A 23,355-nucleotide genomic window follows, 5' to 3' on the forward strand; every position below is an offset into this window, starting at 1 on the left:
TTGGAGCCTAAGGAAAAGTCACGTAATGCTTTTTTGTTTGTGCTTTAGGCTCCTGGTAGAATCGGTCAGAACACATTGTCACTATGATGGCTAACAAACAGGAATGCACACAGCTCCACAGCTACATTTTTATTTTCAGATACCACTCAAACAGAAGGGATGTTCTTTCACACTGCACTATAAATATTTTTCAAATCACCCAATGCCAGAAATGGACAAATGAAAGCTTGTCTTGTTACAACTCCATGGCTTCAAGAAATGTGTCGTGGTAGTTTTGTTCTCTAATTTTCTGTTACATCCTTTCTGCCTCTTAAAGCTTTTTCCCTGTGCAAAGCTGCATTTGAACAAAACAGCCACTTTAGAGAAGGCTTTCCAATGACAGAAGAGTTGCTGTGACCATGTTCTGGAACCTGGCAACTGGTCTTGATCTCTTCGATACTAGAATACTTCTGTGAACTTTGCTGTGAATGCGTTCTGCTGCTGGGTCATTTTGTGACCAGCGTTCACAGTAGATCGGTGCTTTGGTGGCTGTCAGGTGAGAGAAACACCGAGCTGCTCCACAGGGGAAGAGGTCGGTGTTTCAAGTAAAGAAAAGCTTAGTGGGTGATTTATTGTGATACAATCAAGTAGTCTCTTTTTGGAAGACAGCTCGTTGAGGTATTGTACAGTCAAAACCAGGAAAACATAAGCAAGGTAGTTTCATATCACAAAAACACTGCAGAAATACTTAACTATCAGTACATATTTTACAAATTTAGCCCTGTGTGGGAAAGCTACAGCGCAATGATCAACTGCAGCTCAGCTAATGCAGATCTCCTGCCTCTTTTTCAAGCAGGCCCTACCTCTGCTTGATGCTCATCAGACATCTAGATTTTAGCCAGCTTACTTAGTGAAACAATACAAATACATTCTTCAGGCAACTGGGGAGTAAAAAGTGCATATGCAGTGGTTTAAAAAATAAAAACAACAAAGGCTTTATTTCTCTGTACTGCAGTAGGGAAATACTGCAGGAAGTGGTTTCCATGTTTCATGGAACCATTCTGAATTCAGGTTGCTTCATAAGCCCTCTAAAAGCTTGCTGAAGACGTAACGTAGGCGTCGTCTTCTCCCTCCCCTCCATACGGACACGCTTCCCTTGCTCTCCCACACACAAATTCAGCCAGATGTCCCATGCTTTCAGCTATTTTCTCCTGTCAGCACTCGATGACTTCCAAGGGGCTGTTGCAGAAGCTGACGTTCTCAGCCCCGTGTGGTGTATCTGCTGGGTTACTGCACGGTGAGGACAGGAAGGTGACGGAGCAGACAAGCAAAACCTTAGCTCGTGTCCATCGATTCTGTGGCGGGTAGGGAAGCAGAATCCTTCTGAATACTTTCAAAAAGTGATGCCATTTCTGGATTGGATCTGATTTGAGATGAAAATTCAGCCATTGCTGGACTTTTCTCTACTTCGGGGATGGTCAGGAGTGCAGCCACTGCTCTCATTGCTGATCTCTTCAGTTCATCCTGCTTTTCAAACTCCTGTTTCACTGAACCAGCTTTTACCTAAAAATCCAAGGCCCCATTTTTAGCTGGGATTTAGAACAGGCACAGATACAGGCACAAAATCGAACGCACCAGCAGGGACAGGGACAGGGTTTTCTGACCAAAGGAACATGAGGCGCAGGCTGCTCGGAAGCAGTGACAGTAACAGCACAGGTGGCAGAACCCACCCCTAGTGTGTCACTCTCTGATCTTACCTTTGTGGAGCACGTCGCTCGGAGCGGTTCGATCAGTCGCTCGAGCCTTTGCAGGACTGCATTAGGACAGAGTGTGGAGAGCCGAGCCAGCATGATGAAAGTCAGCATCTAGACAGAGGAGGGAGAAGAGGTGCTGCTTCACTACGCCCTCCAGTCCCCGACACAGCAGTGAACGTGCATCTGCTTCACCTGGGGTGTCACGCTGCCTGCTGCTTCCAGGGGTTTTAACAAGATTTTGGGCATTACTAGAAACACACCTCTGAGCAGCCAGTGCACAACAGTAACCAGTTAGACTCTGGTCTCAGTTGTCCTCCTCTCAGGTGTCTGTAGAGCACTGACAGCTTTTGAGAGGCATTCACCACAGGGATTGTGCCACTGCTGCACCTCCTTAAGTGGAGGTAAATTAAATAGAACGAAAGGATATAGTGCTTCCTATATGAGACCAGCAACAACACCTTGTATAGTATCACTGGCTGCACTAAGTAAATGCCAATTCCTGATATTCTAGACTTGGGTAGATTTCCTGTAAAGCCAGCTACAGCAGGGTTGCATTTTCAAGGCCATGACAGTGAAACTACGGCTGGAAAATATCCAGATGAAAGCTGCAGCAGACATGGCAGGCACACTGCATGCCATAGTGACACATCAGCTCAATTTAGGCCCCAGTTCCCAGGAACTACCATCATTTACTTTGCTGTCCTCCAGCAGTTCTGGCAAAGCCTCTACCCACCCGAATGTCATAGTGATCCTTCAGTCCATCCTCCACATGGTTCAGATACTCGTAGATATCCAGCCGGTCAAGACAACTTTCCAGCAGTGTGTACATGCATTCAAAAGCAGCTTTCCTCACGTCAAGGCCATCGTCCACTGTGTGCTTGAATGGCCCCATTTCTACCTTAAACAAGAAAACAAAATACAACTGTAACCTAACAGCAGACTGTGACAGCTCCATCTCAGCTTCACATGCACCGAGTCGCTGCCGTATCGCACTCACGCCGCACTAAGGACATACCTCACGGATAAGTTCCCTTCTGACCTTTGTTTCACTATACAGGCTGGGGAGAACTGCATTTAGTAATTCCCGTATTAAAGAAGGTTTGTTGTGAGCAGCAGAATTAAACATGGCTAAAGCCACGCGTCGAACGTTCAGGTCTGAATCCTCAAGAGTTTTCAAGAAGTCCCCTGGGGGATACAAACACACCAGTTAGTCCTGCTGCAGTGTTTGAGAAGCACTCGCAACTGACCCAAAGCCATGGTTCAGATAGATGGGAAAAATCCCTGAGCCGCTACACAAAACCAGTACCTGTTTCCAGATTACACTGTGCTTTGCACTAGCCTACCTATGCAGCTTTTCAGGAGAGCATCAATGGGCTGAGGCTGATCTGCAATTGTGAATTTCACTGCAGTTACCACTGTGCTCCGGGCATGTGGAGAGCCTGTGATGAAGATGGAAAGAGAAAGACAGTGACAGGTCAAGGGACAAAAATCACTGCTGTAATTTTGTAGCATGCTCTGCTCTCAGTCTCATTACAAGCACACTGAAAACAGAAGAGAACAGAGGATTTGCCTTAACAACCCCTTTATTTAAAACCAGTCCCAGCACGATCTCCATGTGCAGTCCCTGTTGCCAACACCCTCCTGCATCCCATGCAACCCAGTGTTCCCTTTGATCTCCCTCGCAAAGATCCCTCATTTCCTCCTCCCCTCTACAGACTGGCTTTGCTCCCTGTTGTACCCACCAGCAGTTTACAAAAGAACTTTCCAGGAAAAAAAAAAGGTATTTCCCTACTCTCAGCAGTGCTCATCGTCACACTACCTGATGACAGCTGTTTTTTCAGCCGGGGCAGCAGCTCAGAAGGATTCACCAGAGTCAGCTTCCCCAAGCATTCAGCCACCACGTTGCGCGTCCCTTCTTCCGTGCACTCACAGTGCTTGAAGAGCAGAGCCCAAATGTCCTCCACGTATGGTTTGAGGCTGTCGGCTGGAGAGGAGCTGATGACTTCCTTTAGAGAGTGCAGCAGGAGGTACTGTCTCTTGGGCTGGCTTCCAATCTCTTTCAGCATGAAGGGAAGATACTCCTTAAGATTCCCAACGCTGATGTTCCCCAGCGCGTAGGAAGCTGCAGATTTCACCTCTTCGCTGGGAGAAGTGAATGCCTCCAGGATGACAGTTTTGAGCTCTTTCTGAGCACTAAGGTTCATCGTGCGCCCCATCTCTGCCAGGGAAAGGAAGGCTAGCACTTTTACAGCAGGACTGGACTTGGGGCTTTTTACATCCTGGATAAACTGGTTCAGTATCCCAGGGGCTTCTTTGGGGCAGGCTGAGGAAAGGGCTGCCACACACTTTGCGACGGAGTAATACGCCTGCTTGTGTAATGTCACTGACGCCCCAGCTGAGCCCGAGGAGTAAATTGGTGCAGTCAGCTGCTTCATCAGCTCCGAGCAGCCCATGGCGGCCGTCTTCGTCAGCACCAGCGCCTGGAAGAAGTCTATGATAGCGTTCAGAGCCCCTCCTTGAAGCAAAGGTGAGTGAACAAGCTGAAGGATTTCACTAAGAATGGAACCACTGATCTTAGAGATGCAGGATGGATAAACTTTAGCTAAAGTAGTAAGGAATGTGATTGCCACCTGGGAAACATGCATGTCGTTCTCACTAATTAAAGCGGGGAGCTCCATTAGCACAGACTCTATCATGGCAGGCTTGAGGCTGTCACTGTAGTTCTTCACCAGGATATCCAGAGCAGTCAGAGTGCTCAGTTTCAAGGCACGTTGATTCTTTCTCAAGAAGGAAGCTAAAATGGGGAAACCGTCCCCTAAAATAGGTCTCAAGTCTATTTTAAGTGGAGAACTGGCAATTAGGGTTAATGCTTTGACTGTTGTCAATCGGGTAATTTCGTTCTTGAGCCTCTCCAGAAATATCTTCAAAGTTGGCTGGAGATCAGTGCTTAAATGATCTCCCAGATTGTAAATGATTTGTCCCATGCACGAGATGGCGCGCTCCTTCACCTCCTGGTCAATGTCAGCTGCCTTCAGTCGCTTCAGAGTACCAGGGAAAAGGTCCTTCACGTATGGCTTGGCATCAAAAGTGCAAGATTTGCCCAAAGGCCTGATAACTTTCACAAGTTGCTGAGTAACCAGCAGAGCCTCTGAAGTGATCTTATAGAAGGAGTCTCCAATACAGGCCACAACTGGAGGTAACAAGCTTTTGATATGAGGATGAAATACCTCTGGCTGGTGGTTGCAAAGAAGAACATGAAGGAAAGACAGCGTATCAATTCTCATGTTGGAGGAGCTGGATTTATCAGCCAATGAGAAAACAATACCTGTGCAGAAGCGACAAGAAAGAATGCTGCCTTATTTCATTAAGTGCTCTCAATCAAAACAAATAAACAAGCAAACAGAAAATGAACACAGCTGGAATCTGTTTTCTTTCCTTCCTCTGTTCACACAAAAGGTATGTACCATTAAAGAGAGCTACTATCCTTAGTCCTTTTGCTTTCAGGGAAGTGGCAATTCAGACATAAATATTCTTTGTAGCAGCCATGGAGAGTTGGCTACAAAACCATTTAAAATTCTGTTAGAAAAGTTATCCTGGGCTGAGATGAGGAGGGGTTGCTAGTAAGGTACAAATAAACAGGAGAAAAGTGGCATGAAATTAAGACTGGGAAAATCTAACCTCAACAGGCACTCCATACAGCTGTAATGTCCTTTCATGTTTATTTCCTTTACTCTTCTGTGGGAAGTGTTTTGATTTCTTTTTCTTTTTTTTTTAAGGAAAAAAAAGAGGCAGGGACTTTTACTTTTCTCCGGTTCAATAGATTGACTGCCTCTGTAGAAGTGACATACTTCCAAGTCCATTTTCTATGGCCCGTATTTATGTTTCCTTAAAGACTTAATCAGGAATGTTTACAACAGCACTGTTTGCCATCCCAGAAGTTATGCTTGACTCTTGGTTTGAATGCTTTTTGCAATCTATTAATTCATGAGAGAGGTGCATGGCTTGGGCCCAGGAACAATCACAGGAGACCTTTTCTATATTTACTAACACAGACAGTCCCAAAGCCAAGACAAAACCTCGGTATTGTGAGCCTTTCAGCAGCCTGTGTTGCTTCATGAATCTATGGGAAAGGAAAGCTCTGTGGAAAATATGGGGGTGCACATAAAAGCTTCAGACAATACATTTTTTTTAACGCCACTCTATTTTGTGAAAGAAAATGGCACGTGTTACTGATTTCAGCATGCTCGCAGTGTAATCCCAGCTACTTTCAAAGGAGGCTGGAACAGGCCCTCCTAAAGGTGTCTCTTCTGGGGACTGTGGCAGTGAACTTGATTTCCTGTCTGTCAGCAGTTGACAGAAACAAGAATTGATCTGGAAACTGTTTAGTGAATCAACAAGGAGCAGAACTTGATGCGTATGCCTTGAAACTGAACAGAGACAACAGCGAGGAATAAAACATGCACCTAAGAAGAATACAGGTTATACTATGAACTAATGGAACCAACCCCACTCCTCCACCTGCAAACCACAGAGAAGCTTTACCAGGCACTAGTGTAGGGATGTGATCTGCCAGGCAACCAGGAAGAACATTGGCCAGTTCTGTCAGCAGGCTGAAACAACCCTGTCTTGACTTGATGCTCTTTTCTTTAAGCTGCTTATGCAAGGCCTTGACGATGTTGGGGACCTGCAATTTGGAAAAGCAAAGCAGAAAGAAGCACATCAGTCATCCCAGCTGCCAGGGCACACAGCTACGCCGTCAGAGCAGCTTGCTCAGCTGAGCCAGGGGCACTAAAAGCAACAGAACTGAACAGAGACAGCAAGAAACAACACAATTGCTCGTTAGAGGAGAATGGACTAGGTAGGGAAAGATTACAAGACAGTTCATGTGCAAGAGATACACGAAGTAATGAGCAGGAGGGACTTTATTCTACTCTTCCACATTCTACAAACTGAATCGTGAAGTTGGTGTTATCCCCTAACAGAGAAGATTGAAGAAATACAGTAAGATAATCATTTTAGCCCAAGATTAATGTGTCATACAGTCTGCAAATGTGTCAGAGGCTACCCGGGGGGGGATCATGGAGATTATACCTCAGTGCTCCTGCACTGGCTCAATGCTCTCTTCCCAGGAACAGTGGGAAAAAACACGAACTGTTCACCCCTGGGATCTGGTCCCCTCTGGTTGTGTGCCAAAGGGCTCCTTCAGCTGTGCTCTACAATTTGCCTACTAGGCATACTCATCAGCGGCACAGTATCTACTTCTCTTTATTGCTTTCTGATTTAATGCAGCCCACCGCCTCCTCACGCACCTGGTTCTGAAGCATCGTCAGGGGAACGTCGTCTTTGCCAGAGGCATCTGAAGCATGCCGCCAGCTCTGGGTGGGCAGCGTTTGTTTCAGCAAGGCGATATAAGCACTGAAGATGTCAGCTTTGACATTCTCCTCCCTCTCCTTGAACCTGCTTATCAGAACTGGGGAAAGCGTTTTGTAGAAATCCTGAAGGAGATCGTGCCTGCTGCTGACAATGGCCTCCAGGCACTTGGCTGCAGCCCTGCGGACCTTCCAGCTGATGTCATCATCATCGCTGTACTCATCGTCGCTTTCTGGAAAGAACACAAGGGAGAACAGGATGCACCATGAGGAGAAAATCAGAGCTAGAGGGTCACTTGGTGCCTCCAAGCTTCCCTCTCCAGCCACCAGATACCAGTAACTCAGAGTTATCTGGGAACACGGAACTGTCCAGAATTGCCTGCCCATACAAACATTACAGACAGCAGGTAGGACTCGGGACTGCCCTGTGCTGGTGTCAGGTTCTTCTGTCCCAAGTAAGAGCTGACAAAGAACAAACCTCAATATCACTGCACTTACTGGTGAAGCCACTTCGGCTCAGGCATCAAGGCCTTTGTTCTGAAGGAAGAACAAGGTTCCCACATTTTTAAAGCCAGAAATACATAAATATTTGTCTTAGCAATCCCTGAATGGCACAGAGCGGCATAACAATTTACAGTGCTATTGGCAGAACACTCTCCAGGCAGACAGCCAAGCCTGTGCCCAATTAGCATGAAAGTAAACAAAAATGCCTCTCTTCCAGGGAACTGGTTCTAGCTGTTGGCCTTAGCTGTCACACTTTATGCAGCTATAAATAGCAACATGAAATGCTCTCTCCAGCTAACAGGCTTTAAACACAGACCTCTCATCTCACCAAGTCTGGATATCCACCTCAAACTGAACAGAGTCTGAAAATAAACAGAAGACCCCTTTTAAGACAGTTATCAGAGTGCTTTTGCTGATGAGTGATGTTTTTAAGGGTGATGCTTTCAAGAGTTCAGGACTGTAGCTTTGCTTTTTTCTACTACAAAGTAGTACAAAACAGTTACCTTATAGTACAAACAGAATCGTGTGCCTAAAATATTTGTAGGCTGAGTTAGGCTGCACTGAAACTCCTAGATTGAAATTGCAAATAGCTCTATATCTCTTCCTGCCAAAAAACAAAAAAAAACAGTCTCACAAAGAGCAGAGCTTCTGTAGCCTCCAGCTGACTGCAAAGTGAAGCGTTGGCTGCCCGCTGTTTTCAGGAGCAGCGTGTATGTGCTGAAAGCAGCCTAGCAGATGCAGAAGCAAGAAGAAGCAACCCAGAACACAAGTAAAAGCTCCACCTTGACAAACCTGGCAGGGGTGTCGGCTGCAACAGCCTGGGAGCAAGGAATGCTCGCCTGACCTCCCCTGTGATCAGGTAAAACAGGAGTTTGTCCAGCCTTGTAAATAAGTGAGACCGCACCAAAGACACCCAATGCCTTTTGGAATAACTCAAGTAAGCTGCAAACGCTGGCTGGTGCCTGGTTAAAAACGGTAACCCTGGGTAGCACCCCAGGAGATACAGTAAGAAACCTGCGGTGTGCAGCTGTTAGCTGCAATTTTTAGATCTGCCTCTAACATCTTTTCAAGAACCACCATTTCGTTAGGAACCCAGTGAGGAGACACTTCCCTCGCATGTGCCTAAACCCACCAGAGCTCACCCATCAGGACAGAAGGAACCAGGGCTGCAGCTGAACTTGGTGCCACCAGCCGAAGCTCAGAACCAGAGAGCCTTCAAGAAGGACAGTGTTGACACCCCCCTCTGAAGAACAGCCCCTGCAGGTCACACAGCAGCCTGGAGCAGCAGCCCGAGGCTGCCACCTCACAGGGCATGAGGAGTGCCTCCAACGGTCAGGATGGCCAAGCTGCTCCTCAGGATCGCCGGGCACCAAACCTGGCTGCTTGCTGTGCGAGCTCTGAGACTGCTGCAGCCAGCGGGGACAGAAAAGGCAACGCTCCCTCCACCTAGCTCTCCACTAAGCTAGTTCAGAGCACTGGTTTCAGAGCTTTCCCTGTTCCCTAACACAGGCACAGATCTGAGGTGCTTGGCAGAAAAAAATAAACCTATCAAGTTCAGAATCGTTGGAACTTTGCACCTACACCTACGTTATCCCCATTGGTAAACTGACATAACCCATTCAGCACAACTGCCTGGACACAGATCTTAAAAGAAACATCAGAGAGGGGGACAGCGCGCAGGAAGGGGAGAAATGTTAACCAGTGTTCTGCTGAGCACAGCCATCCTCACAAGCAGGCACCTTGCTCTTCATCCTCCCCATTTTCAGTTTCCATCCTCTCTTCCTCTTCCTCCTCCTCATTATCGTAGTTGTAGTTTGGGTCAAAGGTGATGTACTTCAGACATAACCCCATCACACTAGGGATGTGAGGGTCAATCTCCTTTGGGCACCTATCGCAACAAATAAAAATCCTAAGAGTTAATAAATCAAATAATAAGCAATTTTAAATACCCAAATAACACAACCCATCTCAAAAGGATCCCAAAATGTTTCATGGACTATTTAAGCATTTTGCTAACGTGAGTTAAAGCAGAGCTGCTCTTTCGCCCTGCGCACAAAGCAAGGCCGCATTCTCCCGGGAAGGATGCAATAATTTCTATAAGGGAAAAAAAAAAATAGCTTTCATCACCTGGTTCAGTCCTCCCTTATGAGAGGAAACCTCGGGAGCTCTGAAGGGTTCCTTCTCCAAGACAAGCACTGAACTTTTGACCAAACATCAGGAAAGCTGCAGCTCAGCAGCTCCTCTCCTTGAGCCCCTTTCCTGCCTCCCACTCTCTCCACACACCAGGAACGAGGCAACTCCCTCTTCCTGAGGAATCCCCCAAGGACAAGGAAAACTTGTCCTGTTCCTGCAAAGCCAATACAGAAACATGCTCTCACGTGTTGAAGTAAAATAGCTCATAACTCATGCCCAACTCTGCACGTGAAGAAGAGATTTCATTTGTGAACTCCTTCCCCGCAGGAACGCAGGCACTCAGCCCTGGATGCTGAGGTACAGATGTTCACACCAGGAGGACACCGATGCACAGGATGGTGCACGGCTGTTCCCCAAGGGCACACACCTTCTTACAAAGGACTCGAAGGCCTGGAAGCAGTACTCCCTCAACTCATCATCTTCCACATTACAGTACTGAACAATCAGAGGAATTATCTTCTCCAGATGTTCTCCTGGGAAAGACAAAGCAAGCAGCAATAAAATACATCACAGCGGACACGTATCCAAGCTGCCCATAGCTCAGCCATCTGCCACTTCCTTCACGTGCCTGGCAGAGCATTCCTCCTCTGCATCTCTGGGGAAAGGAACCAGCAGCCCACCAAAAAACAGCCTGAAAGGGATTTTTAGCAGGTGACCCCTGCTCGCTGCCTTCGGTTCTTTGTTGGCATTCCAGTCATGGAAAGAGCTGTGCCTAGAAATCTTCTAGGGCTGAATGTTGGTTCTGGCAGATCTTTTAGACAAGCAATCAAATATGCTGCCTTCCATTCAGCCTCTTATTTAAAGCGGGATGAATCCACTGACCTAATTCACAGAGGCATTAATTCAGACCAGGAAAGTGCTGAAGCCCTTGGGATGAAATGCACTACGGAAGGGCAGCCACAGAGCTACTTTGGTGTCTCCTCTCCAAGTGGAGGTCAAAGCCAGATGAGAACCACAGAGGGAACCACAAAGCACAACCCCCTAACACATCAGGAACAGCGAACACGCTTCTTTTACCACTAAGAAGAGCTGCTCTACAATACGTGCACATTGCCCAGTACCACTTCAAGCTACTTGTCCTACCGATGCGGTGTCCAGCCTGCCTACTGATGCCAGCGATGCACTGGATGTATGTCCTGGTAGTCGAGGTGGACTCATTCTTCTTCAGCTCAGCGAGGAGATGCTCTGTGAGCTCCGAGAAGATGTTCCCACTGCAGGTCAAGACAAGATGACCCAAGGCAACGATGGCCCTCTTACGCACGGCCAGCCGGGGGCTCGTCAGCTGAGGCAGGAGGCAGCTCAGGATGGAAGAATGGAAAGAGTGGAGAGTTCCCCCTAGCCTGCAAGCAACGGAACAAGACAGAAGCTGAAAGTCAACGTGTCAGAGGAAAAGCTTCCTTGCCAGCAAAAAATGTAAAAAACTCTTCAGCCGTAAAGATTTCACACAGCAGGCAGGAGAGGAAAAGGGTGGTTTTGGTGTTCTGCACAACACAGGGAGGGGTTATTTGCATTCATCGTGGAGTATTTTGATTTTGGCTGTGTCCTTCTGGGTGACCTGGGGGCTTGTCAATAATTTCCTGCATGCAGTTGACATATGACACTGCCACTCTGACTTATATAACAAGAGAGAGAGGCAGCCAGGAAAAAAAATGCATGCGCAATCAGATCACAGGGCTAAAATAAACTTCCCTGGCTTGCCCTCTCCCTCCTGACACTTGCTTAAACTTAAACTGAGTCTCTGTGGGATCCCTCACCACTGTTACTGCTATTCCCAAGCACAGTAGGGCTCAAAATGTTGTCTCTCATCCCCGCTGAGGAATCTGCTCTGCTGAGACATTCCCCTGTGGCAGGCAACCCAAATCCTTTAAGTCCTCGTAGTAAGATTAGGGAAATACAGAAATCAAAAGCAAACACATACAGAGCAGCCCCCTGCCGTACACAGCTGCCAAAGGAAATCCTTTGGTACCTGCTCAACATATCTGACAGGATGTCAAGAGCCTCCAACTGCACAGATATATCCTCCTGCTTGCCAATGGCTCCTGTCAGCTGGGCCGTGATCTTTTTGCATACATTTGCTGTCATGGTGGAGCCTGCAAGAGAGAGATTTTTCCCCACTGACAGTTAAAAAGAAATTTTATGCTGTTAAGAACCGTTCAACCCTTCCTACATTTACAAACAATAAAAAAGCAACAAATTAGGGTGAAGGAAGCACGCAGGGAGATGTCCAACCCTCTATTTTGCAGCAAACCAACACTGCTGTTGCTGCCTTCTACCCACACAGTGTCAATCCCAGCCCTTAAGGAGATGATTTATCTGTCGCTACCCTGCAAGTTTCAGTTCATGTGACGTGTGTTAAATAAAGGCTTCTGAAAAGATGCCTCTCAAGAGCTTCACATTTTGCAGAATCTGAGAGAGGGGTTCAGCAAGTATTTACACACTAATTCTCATTCTCCTCCCAGCTTCCAAAGCAGGCCAGCAGCACTGCCACAGCCACAGCCACGTGAGATGGCTGCAGAGGAAACTTAATTCTTTGGAAGCCTTGGGTATCCCCTGAAAAGCTGCTGGATTTTTGGAATACTTAGTTCCAAGTGCAGCAGAAGCAGACAGGGCAGCTGTGGCAGCCAGAAAACCTGGTCCTGCAGGGCTGCAGACAGGAGGTGGTGCAGTGCTGGCACTGCTGATGTTGAGACCAAACAGCCCTGCCAGGCTGCCTGAGCGGCGGTACCCTGACACACCGCGTGCTTTAGGATTGCCATCAACAAGAATGATTTTCTCCAAGAACTCAGATGTGCTTTCAGACATAGGCATCCTGCAGGGGACCAGTTCAAGAGTCCTCATTTCATCCAATCTTTATCACATTTCTAACCCAACTTCTGCTGTCTGTCCTCCTTACGGTTTCCTGCCCTCCAGCAGGTGAGTGAAGGATCTGGCACTTTCAGGCTCCGAACTTCCCGTTCTCCTGTCTCCCAAGGGCTGGGGCTCCCTCCCTGCTGCCTTGGTCTGACGAGCAGGGGCAGGCGTCTTACCTGTAGCAGCCGGTGGCAGCTCGGAGATGACAGTTTTCAGCCCGATGCTGGAGATGTCCCGCAGCTGCTCCTTGTCTGACAGCATGTTGGTACACAGCGTGTCCACAATGGTTTCCACCTGGTACTCCTTCACCTTGCCAACCAGCGGGCCCAGGCTGCAGGAGGAGAGGCCAGTCAGAACGAGCAGGAAGAAGGCTGCTTCCAGCACCACCAGGGATGCTCAGGCACACTCTTCCTTACGGGCATCTCAGTCCCAAGTGCAAATATTCCCGTAACATCTGCTCTGAGTACTGATATCCCAGAGCCCACGTCACGTCCCTAGGCTTACGCACCCTGCGCTGTTGCCTCAGTTAACTCTGAGTAAGACTTCAGTAGATTTTAGATCAGATTTGTAGGATAGTTCACATAACTACTGCGAACGTAAAGCCAATTAAGATCTTAGAGGAAGGAGCAGCTCAGAAATTGTGACACAATGAATTTGAACCAAAGGAACCAATTTACACGAAATAATGGTGAACTCTAGTCAGGTTTTGAAAAAATCAACCATCAAAAATTGACCTCCAGGAACAATGCAAAATGGGTTTGTTTTTGTGGTTGGTTGTTTTTGGTTTTTACATGCAATCAACTGCCCACTGCCCTCGGCCGCAGCAGTGAAAACCTCCACCTGAGCCACGGGTCAGAACTGCTACAGAGGGAAGTCCGCTCTCTTTCCCGTGCTCTTTCCTTTTTTTTTTTTTTTTATCATTATTAGAAAAAACTTTCTGTTAACAACCTATGTTAATATGTTAACAACCTGCTGGTGGGTTTGGAGGCAAAATTGCACACAGGGAGTTTGACAGCATTTGTTTGCATCTTTTTATTTTAATTAGCTTGTAAATGGGTGCAAATAATCTAAACCAGAAAGTATTAACTGTATCTCGGTGAGTTGTATCTCGGTGAACTGGCGCCCTAGGCTGGAGACTAACGCCCCTGGGTGTAACGTCTGGGCATCTTCTGAGGTTACTTTGGAAGGATTTGCGCCTGGACAGGTTCCTGACAGATGCTACAGGTTCCTTTCTACTTCCCACCAGTGGTTACCGCTTTGCTGGGAAGCAGCTACTCGCTGTAGCATGGGGTGGGGGCTGCACCCCAGTTTCTGTCAGCCTAAAACCTCAGTCACTGCCTGCTTGCTGCTGTGCTTGTGGGCACTGGTCAGAATCCAGTGACCTGAACTGTACAATGCACATCCTTCCCTTCGGTTTCAGGAAACACAGGAGGATCGAACAGCTCTCTGGTGTTCACGTGCAGTACAACCACTTCTATAAGCACAGTTCTGCAGGTTTGGGAATCCCACCGTGCTCCTGTCCTAGCGCAAAAACACATTCAGATAACCAGCTCATGAACGTTTCATTTTTCCCCCCTCTCTCAGTATAATGTCCACACAGCCAGGTTAAAATGGAAAACAGAGTGAAGGAAAGGATTAATCTGCCTTTTGGGAGTTCTGCTTTTCCTTTTTTTTTAACACACTGCACAGAAAAGTGGGACTAGAGCACCCCACCATTACCACGTCAATGCCTGGCAAGCACTACACGCACAGCGCTTCCCAGGGCACACAACCACAGCCTGCTTCGTGTACGGCTTTACATTGACAAACCAGGGCAGGAAGAGCTTTTTGGAGTCTGAGTAGCTTCTCTGAAATACAATAATTAGAAAATAAGAACTTCATAATAGGACTTTGTGCAAGCGCAAATGGTGTTCACCTTTACACCTCTAAGTACAGACCAGAACAGACGGGGACCCTGAAAGCACAAAGCTGAGGAACTCACCTCAACTGAAACTAAACACAACACAGAACTAGAATCAGGCTTTCAGATGGATTTCAAATTTGTTAATTTACTGGATGCGAAGTGTGATTTCAGATTTCCTCTGAAAGTTTTAGATAACAGAATCAACTGCCAGCATCCCGCAGAATGTCGCATTTCTCCTCCTTAGAGATCCTCCTGGCTGGGTATAACTAACTGCACATGACTGTTACAAGCACTTCCTTAGGTATAAAAAGGAAATATCTGGTTTAATTTTGACGTTTACTTTCTAATGATCACATTCTAGATGAATATGGACTTATTCCTGATGCAACCACAGATAAATAGGCAAATAAATTTATCTTTTGTTTAGTGCCCAACTGTTTTGCTTTACAAAACAAAAGAACCAAACCCGAAGCTGGTAGAGACATGAAGAAGGCCAAGAAAGTTGGGGAAAAAGTCAGGACAGTCGGAATCAAAAAGAAACAGCCAAAGGTCACAGGGAAAGTACAGGGATAGAAGTAGCATGACAGAAAAGAAGGGAGTATAACTAAGATCCACAGTTGGAAAAAATACAGGAACCCAAAGTTGTCTTTAAATGGCCCACCTTTCTGGAGCCCTGTGCGTGAACTGACCCATTCAATTTCATTTCTAGAATGAACACTCCCATTTAGACATGCTGGGGGAAAGAGACAGGAGAGAACATGTCAGCAGTAGGATCACTTCACCAGATGATTCATTAATAATGGAACCTCCTGCCTTTTCCATTTGGGTTGAAAAAATATATTCAAATGGTCCAAAGCAAAGAAACAGCACAGACTACTCTTTGAGTCAAAGCAGGGAAAAAACAACAACAACAAAAAAAAACAACAAGCAGTGCTTTATAAACTTTAATGAAAATGCCCTTGAAGGACAGGATTGGGACCTGGAATTCAACTGCCGTTTCTGAAGGGCTACACACATCATCAGCTTAGTACCATCTCTAACAAAGACAGGACCACCAGGCAATTCAGCACTGGATCTCAAAGCCCAGAAAAGGAGGGGAGGGGGAGCTTGATGTCCGATATTTTAGGCTGAGCTTGTCTCTGCAGAACTAAAATCGTAGTCATAATATTTTCAAGATGGTAAGATTCATAACACGAACACTGAATGACTTCCAAAGTTGCCTGTGTGTTCACCCTTTCTGAATCCTGACAGAGAAAGCGACTGCCGTGCCTGCAAGCACAGTGAGGGGAAGCCCCTACGAAGGGAGGCTGGAGCAAGGTGCCAACGCTGCAGGACGAGGCTGCGCTCCAACACACCCTCTGGAGCCTGTGACGGCTTTGTTATTGCCAAGGAACACGGTAACTGATGCCAAGGCGCTTACCACTTCACAGCGAGGTTCTGTACTTCCCCATTTTTGTCCTCCAGCAATTTCAGAAGCATTTTCACAACTTTTTTCTCGCTGTCTTCATCTAGTTTTATAGAATCTTTCTGCAGTTCCATCATCAGGTCATTGGTGGCCATAAACCTGAAGGAACACAGGACAAGTGGCTCAGCTGAGAGGCACAAACGCACCTCCTTTGTGTGACAGAGACCAAACAAACATTTCTGATTGCACTTTCTTCTCCCTTGAGCAAAACCAAGCAAGTATCTATCGTTCCAGCTCTGAATTAAAAACAAAATCTCAGCTGGCTGTTAGTCAATATAGTTTTCTGACAGGCACAAAGTGAAAATGGATATTGAGGAGTTCTGGTACGTATCTGTTATCTTGGGAGCAAGGAAATGTAAGAGGTGCTGGCACAGAGGTCCGAGGTTCTGAGAGACGTCAGTACGGTTACCGCACATTAACTGTGCTAACGTTAGCCTCGGCGCAGGGCTGGATGTCTAAGAGGGGCCAAAGCGCAGCTCTTCCCTCTCACTTCCCAGGTGACACATCCATTTCAAATCAGGCGTTGGTGTAACTCGTTCAGCATCCACGAACAAACGCTGCCCTGGTGTACGAGGCCCCCTTCAGCGCCCAACGAGGCTCTCCCGGAGCGGCAGCCGGGTACAGGGAGCGAGGGCTTCTGCGGTACCGACCCGCCAGAAACCCCTGAGAAAACCTGCGGGGCGCTGCCCTGCAGCCCGAGCGGCACCGCCGTGCCCCGGGGCCGTGCCGGGACAGCCCCGCGCTGGGGCCGGCCCCGTCTGTGCTCGGGCCGTGCCGCTGCCACCGGCACCCGGCGGCCGTGACACCGTGCGGCGGGGACGGGCCCCGCGGCAGCCCGGTGCCGCTCGCTGCCTGCGGAGCTGAGGCACCGCCCGCGGCACCCGCCGCGCCCCCCGGTCCGCTGTGGGCTCGCCGTGCCGCCGGGGGAACCCCGCAGCCGTCGACCCGCCGGGGCACAGCCCGCCCGGCCCCGCACCTGAAGTCCTTGTCGCTGGAGGCCATCTTCTCCAGCAGCCCGGCGATGTGGAACGAGGCGCTGCACATGGCGCCGGCCGCGAAGATGGCGCCGGGCCCGGCCGCGCCGCGACCCCCGCCGCCCGCTCGGCCCCGCAGCCCCGCGGCGCTGCCCGCGGCACCCGCCCGGGAGGGACCCGCGCCTCAGCGGGACGGGACGGGACGGGACGGGACGGGACGGGACGGGACGGGGCGGGGCGGGCGCTCCCGGGGCCGTGCCCGCCGTCAGCCGCCGCCACCCGCCGTTACCGGCAGCCCCGGGCAGCGCCGTGCCCGTGCCCCTGCCCGCCCGGCCGCTGGGGGAGCGAGCGCGGCGCGGGGCGGGGCCTGGGCGCGGGAGGAACCCGGCGGCGGGGAGCGGGGAGCGGCGGGGCCGTTTGGGGGCCGGACCGGAGCCCGGCGCCCTGCGGCTCTGAGCAGCGCCCCGCGCCCTGCCACGTCGGAGCTGCCGGCCGCAGACATGGTACCGCCGGGACGGGACGGGACCCTCGGGGGGGCAGGGGACGGGAGGGGAGCGGAGGGCGGCGGCCGGGTGCGGGGCCGGGGCCGGGCCTGGGCCTCTGCGGGCTGCCGGGGGCGGCCGGCAGCGGGCCCCGAGCCCCCGGCCCCGGGCGTTGTCTGAGCGCGTCCCTTCCCCGCAGGTCTCCGTGATCAACACCGTGGACACCTCCCACGAGGACATGATCGTGAGTGCGCCCCCGCTGCCCACACCGCCGGGAGGCGCGGCCCGGGGCCTGCCCCTGCCCCTGCCCCGCTGAGCGCGGCCGGGAGCGGAGCCGGCGAGGCACGGGGGGCTCCGGCGCTGATCGGCTCCGGGCCCGGCCCCGTTCGTGTGGAGCGGAACGCACGGGGAGCAGGCGGGGCACAGCCCGGGGGGGGGGGGGCAGCCGCTGTGCCCGTGCCCAGGTGTGGCTGGGAGCGGACACACGTGTGTGGGAGGGAGGATTTCAAAGCAACGTGTAAACGCAAGGACTGCGCTTAAACAATGGCATTTCAAGCCTAAATAAGGGTGCAGCATTTTTACACCAACGTTACATGGCTAGAAACAAAGGTACGTTAGGTGGGGGGGGTGTTAGGCCCAGAGGCCCCACGGCCCTGTCCTGGGGTGCTGTGTGTGCCCACCACCTCCCTGGGCTCCGACCACGTAACGATTGTGTAGTGAGAACAGCGGCTGGGGGAGAAAAGACCCGTGCTTCACATAGGTTGTTTACAAGCTGTCCTCTTTAACCTGTCGGGCTGAGACTTGGTGATCTCGTCACAATTCGTAGAGCTACTTTTAAAATGTAGGAATACTCGTTAAGAAAGCAGAAGCCGGGTGTGCTGACAGCACCTCTCATTGCCTTACAGCACGATGCTCAGATGGATTACTATGGCACCCGGTTAGCGACCTGCTCTTCAGACAGATCCGTAAAAATCTTTGATGTTCGGAACGGAGGGCAAATCCTCATCGCCGACCTAAGAGGGTAAAGTGTCTTAAAAAGAAGTGGAAGCAGAAGTTTTTAGCGTTTTGTCATTTTCCCTTTCAGTAGCATCAGATGCATGGTAAATCCCTCTGGGGTAGTTCTTCCTGTGGCTGGTTGTTGCTGAATAACTGTTGGGAGCTGTGAGAGGGGATAGAGAGCCAGTTAAAAGTACAACTGCCTTTCTGATTCATTGCCAGCTGAAAACTTGTAATTTTCTACAAGTAAGCTCACCATCTTAATTGCTAGCATAAGGATAAATGGTTGGAATTGTTTTCCATGGTAGCGGCTTTGCCCGCAGCCTTGCGTGCTATTTTTCATCTTGGCGTTACTCGTGTTCTTTGTGTCACTGTCCCAGCCCTGTGCAGGGCACCAGTTCACGATACGATGGCTGTCAAACAGCCACAACTGGAATTCGTTTCTCTCAGCTTTGTCCAAACAATGCTGTTTCTTGCAGGCATGAAGGTCCAGTGTGGCAAGTTGCCTGGGCTCATCCGATGTATGGAAATATCTTGGCTTCCTGTTCCTACGACAGGAAGGTCATTATCTGGAAGGAAGAAAATGGCACGTGGGAAAAGACATACGAGTACACGGGGCACGACTCGTCAGGTGTGTGGTGTCTGGAGCTGGGATGTGAAACTGGGGTTACAAGGGGGGGTTCGGGTTGGAATAAATCCATCGTTGTTAAGGAAGAAAGCCTCTTTCAGACAGACTGGTAGATTAATGGAGAGGCAGTAAGTCTACTGAGCATGGGGGAAACACTGATGCAGTGGCATACTGCAGGATAAGCCGCCTTGATTCATACAGTGTGTGCATAGGAGTTGTTTTTACAAGGAAATCTGTTTCAAATAAGACAGGGTACTGAATTGTTGAGGCAGTATCGTACGCACTGTGGGAAGGAAGGAGGGAAGGAAGAAGCTGAGTTTTAGCATGCTGTGTTTTGTTTTCCAAGAGAGGCTGTCTCGTTGAAATGATCGGTCTTACTGCAGGCAAACTTAAGAAGCCTCCACGTTTCTCTTAGTATTCCAAAGCCCAGCAACACTGATACTGGCCACCTGACAAGGGAAAGAGAGACATGTCTTGCTCAATATTATCCTCAAAGGCATTGACTAGAACACTTTTAATCCATGCTTCTGAGGCCAGGCCTGGATTAAAAATGAGAAAAGGGCTTTTTCTTTGATACACGCCTTTTGTTTTGTTACAAAACTAGAATTCCAATACTATGCTAGGCTATCAGCTTTTGCTCTAGAGCCAGTGATACTCTTGATATTCTTGCAGAGAATAGGCAGAGTTTTGTATCTCATTAAAAGTGCTGCATTGATGGTCTCTTTCAAAAATGGGGCCAAAAACAAAGGCAGTTTTCCATTATTTACTAATATTAGTCAGTGATTTGGTTAGTTAATCTTAGTTAGTCACTGTGTTACAACCCAGTCTGTCTCACCCCTCAGTGAACTCCGTCTGCTGGGCGCCACACGACTACGGATTGATACTGGCCTGCGGGAGCTCTGACGGAGCCATTTCGTTGTTGAGCTACACAGGTGACGGGCAATGGGAAGTCAAAAAGATCAGCAACGCACATACTGTAAGTCTGCGTCTTCGGAGCAGTGCAGAGTTCTTGGAGCTACGGATGATGTGTAGGCTGGATAAATACTGAAATACAACGAAATGTGAAACGTTCTCCAAAATCAAAACTAACTTGTTTTAAATAAATCCAGTGTAGGAAGGTATGCTTTGTAGTAAGTAAAATAAGGTAGAAAAGACGTGAAAGCCATTCAACAGCACTGCTAATATGCCTTTATTAAACATTAGTGCTGTTCTGAAAGTACTTTGATACTAAAAACATGTCCTGCAATCTGGCTGTGAATAAACTGAAGCTGGAAAAACTTGTGATTTCCCCAAGCAGTGGGGATTTTTGCTTAAGTGCAACTTGATAAGCATCTAAGCCATTAATGACAGTGGCTTGCAATAACAGGAAATTGGGCTGTGGACCTGCGGATTCCTTCTTCTGCATTCCTAAATCTTAGCAACTGCAAGTGTCTTGCATCTTTTCCTTTTTTAATCTGTCTCCGCTGTTTACGTATCTAAGATGATATTTGCCCAGTTACTTAGTTACCTAAGACTTTCTGAATAAATGCCCTGGTGAGACTAGACTGTATCTGGAATTCTTATTCATCCAGTGTCCATCCAGCATTGCACAAGAATCCTAGTTTCCTAAACAGGGCTTATTTCTCCTCCGGCCACCCCAAGATAGCCAGTATGCTAGGTGTCCTCTGCCCCCTCAGCAGCTTTCTATTTATTTAAAGCAAGCAGCTTTTAGTAACGACATTTTTTTTTCCCCTTAACTAGATTGGATGTAACGCAGTCAGCTGGGCTCCTGCTGTTGTACCAGGCAGCCTTATAGAACAACCATCTGGTCAAAAACCAAACTACATCAAAAGGTTTGCATCTGGTGGCTGTGACAACCTTGTGAAGATCTGGAAGTAAGTGCTCAGTTGTCAGTCTTCAGAACCTTTAAAATGTGTTCTTCTTTATAGTCTCTGGACATCCCTGTTGGCATCTCTATGCTTTCATTTTAAATTATTATTCTTTCCAGAGAAGTACTTCAAAAATAGAAACAACTTGGTGACTTCCAAATAGTTACAGCAATTCATGTCAGAGCTGCTTAATCTTGTCTTGAAAAGTGGCTTTTTAATCATTGTTGATTACATTTGTTATTTGGACAATAGCAGATCTCTGCACAGCAACTGAAGACCAGTTACTCTTGTCCTGTGCTGCATTCTGTCCTCTAGAAGCGATTCTGTGTAAGCCATAGAGTCTTTTTTGGAGAAGAGTAGGAAACGCTTCTGCTTTGTATTGGTTGGATGAACCAGGAGTGTTAAAGCTAAGAAAACCATCTTCCAGAACAGGAGCCGGAAAGTATGACTGTCTGCTGCTGCCGCCACCCTTCTAACTGTATAAATGTGTTTTCAGAGAAGAAGACGGTCAGTGGAAAGAAGAGCAGAAGCTGGAGGCTCACAGTGACTGGGTTCGAGACGTAGCCTGGGCTCCATCCATAGGTTTGCCAACAAGCACCATTGCTAGCTGCTCACAGGTGAGGCTTCCTTTGGAGTGGCAGGGGCAGGCTCTCATTGCCTCCATTGCCATTTACAAGAGAAAAGGGGAAGGAAGTAAAGGAATAGTAAAGGTAGAACTGTTGTAATAGGCCCTCTTGGTAATCCGCTTCTGTATCTGGGCCTGTGCTTGAAGGCCTTTGAGTCCTGTTCCCATCAAACTCAGAGGCCCAAGGGAAGTATTTCTGGACAAAGGTTTGTGTGGGTGTGGCTCTGTGCCAAGTACCACCTTTGGGTTTGGGAAGTGTGAGCAGAAGGGGCTCGCAGTAAGGAAGGGCTTCAAACTGAAGTCGTATTTTAATGTCTCTAGACCAAACTCACTGCGCTTCTAGCAAAAACTACTGTTTTCTAGTAACTTGCATTCTTAATCATTGTCAGCTCTGATGTCCTCATGCTTCATATTGACTCTAGTGTTTCTGCTGCTTATAGGAATTCTGGAACTGCTTGATTTTGTAGCAAGAGGGCGACTCAGTAAGCTGCTAACTTGCTGTCATGAGATTGGAAAAGAAAATACCAGCAGATACATATGTATTTTGAGAGTATTCCCCTGGTGTTTGCAGGTTGTCTCTTGTGTGCAGTTTTTCTCATCAGAGCTGTGCTTACACCTTGCCTTTGCCTGTAGTAAGAACAAAGCCCCTTCGCTGTGTTGAGCAAAAATCGATGTAAACACACCTAGAGCTCCTCTCGGAGCTGGGACGTGCAAGTACGGTCATAGCTGGAAATGCAAGCAAGCTTGGTTTTTCTGTTAAAACTAGTGGTCCAACCAACTCGGCGTTGTTGCTCTTACAGGATGGCAGAGTGTTTATCTGGACATGTGATGATGCCTCTGGAAATTCATGGTCCCCAAAACTGCTGCACAAGTTCAATGATGTTGTCTGGCATGTGAGTTGGTCCATTACTGCAAATATTCTTGCAGTGTCCGGAGGAGACAATAAAGTGAGTACTGCTGCCTCAGCTTTTACTCTTGCATGTGCTATTTTCAGAAGAGCTGGGATGAGACAGGGTATTCTCACTTCCATTGTTTGAATCAAGACTGTTAAAGATTCTGCTTTGCTGCAAGAGTGTTATTTTGGTTTTTGTTTTTTCTTTTGGATTACCAAAAGGGGAGGAAAGACCCTAACCCCTGGCAAACTGTTCGCGCTGCATTCTTACTCCTTAATGGAGACTGGAAATGCAGGCTTAATTTCATTTTGTAGGATACTACCACCAGATTTCACTCTCTCCCTCTCCCCCTTTATCAGTGGATAATTTAGTACACAGCGATAACTAGTTGATAACTTAGACAACCCTGCAGTGCCTGACTTCAGTAGTTTGGTGATGGGCTACAACTACAGATGTGATCGTTACAAGGAAATGAGAAACTGAGAATATGTTACGGCTGAAACTTCTTTCTGCTCTGTTTTCAAGGTCACACTATGGAAAGAATCAGTAGATGGACTGTGGGCATGCATCAGTGATGTCAACAAGGGCCAAGGAGGAGTGTCTGCCGTTACAGAGGGGCAGCAGAATGAGCAGTGATGCAGGAGTGAGCAGTCCAGCAGCAGGAAGTGATCACTAATACCTGATTTGCAATGTTTCTTGACTCAGATGAGAACTGGTTTTATCTAAACTGGACGTGAACTTGGGAAATAATTATCCAATTTTATGAGCACTCTATAACCAATGCTGGGAGGCTACAATGTGTTGATAATCAGCCTTAATTGACATTCCCTTAAATTAAAGGTGAATATCAGAGCAAAGTACTGTGCCTTGTG

The 23,355-nt window shown here is 48.3% G+C and overlaps 2 protein-coding genes across 3 annotated transcripts; one reads left to right on the forward strand and one right to left on the reverse strand.

Annotated features, from left to right (window-relative positions):
• Positions 1 to 114: 114 nt before the first annotated feature.
• LOC311442131 (cullin-associated NEDD8-dissociated protein 1-like) lies at positions 115 to 17,126 on the reverse strand. Of its 2 annotated transcripts, none has more exons than XM_084530961.1 (15): positions 16,994 to 17,126; positions 15,973 to 16,116; positions 12,826 to 12,980; positions 11,766 to 11,889; positions 10,883 to 11,139; positions 10,167 to 10,272; positions 9,346 to 9,494; positions 7,043 to 7,335; positions 6,276 to 6,417; positions 3,553 to 5,058; positions 3,077 to 3,172; positions 2,749 to 2,918; positions 2,467 to 2,631; positions 1,737 to 1,844; positions 115 to 1,542 (listed from the first exon to the last, which is right to left on the reverse strand). In XM_084530961.1, exons 1-15 carry the CDS (start codon positions 17,059 to 17,061, stop codon positions 1,315 to 1,317), a joined length of 3,711 nt encoding a protein of 1,236 aa, XP_084387087.1. In that variant the 5' UTR covers positions 17,062 to 17,126; the 3' UTR covers positions 115 to 1,314. The 2 variants fall into 2 exon arrangements, with proteins under 2 accessions (XP_084387087.1, XP_084387088.1); XM_084530962.1 differs by lacking the exon at positions 16,994 to 17,126 and adding an exon at positions 15,214 to 15,285 and having other exon boundaries at positions 15,973 to 16,112.
• LOC311442132 (protein SEC13 homolog) lies at positions 17,039 to 23,340 on the forward strand (the record flags this gene model as incomplete). Its single annotated transcript, XM_084530963.1, has 9 exons — positions 17,039 to 17,494; positions 17,673 to 17,717; positions 18,379 to 18,494; positions 18,949 to 19,100; positions 19,940 to 20,073; positions 20,838 to 20,971; positions 21,462 to 21,582; positions 22,391 to 22,537; positions 23,009 to 23,340. The coding sequence occupies 9 exons, from the start codon at positions 17,039 to 17,041 to the stop codon at positions 23,117 to 23,119; spliced, it is 1,416 nt and encodes a 471-aa protein (XP_084387089.1). The 3' UTR covers positions 23,120 to 23,340.
• Between the last annotated feature and the right edge of the window lie 15 nt (positions 23,341 to 23,355).

This window comes from Aythya ferina (assembly GCF_964211825.1).
Source record: "Aythya ferina genome assembly, chromosome: 10".
NCBI lineage: Eukaryota > Metazoa > Chordata > Aves > Anseriformes > Anatidae > Aythya > Aythya ferina.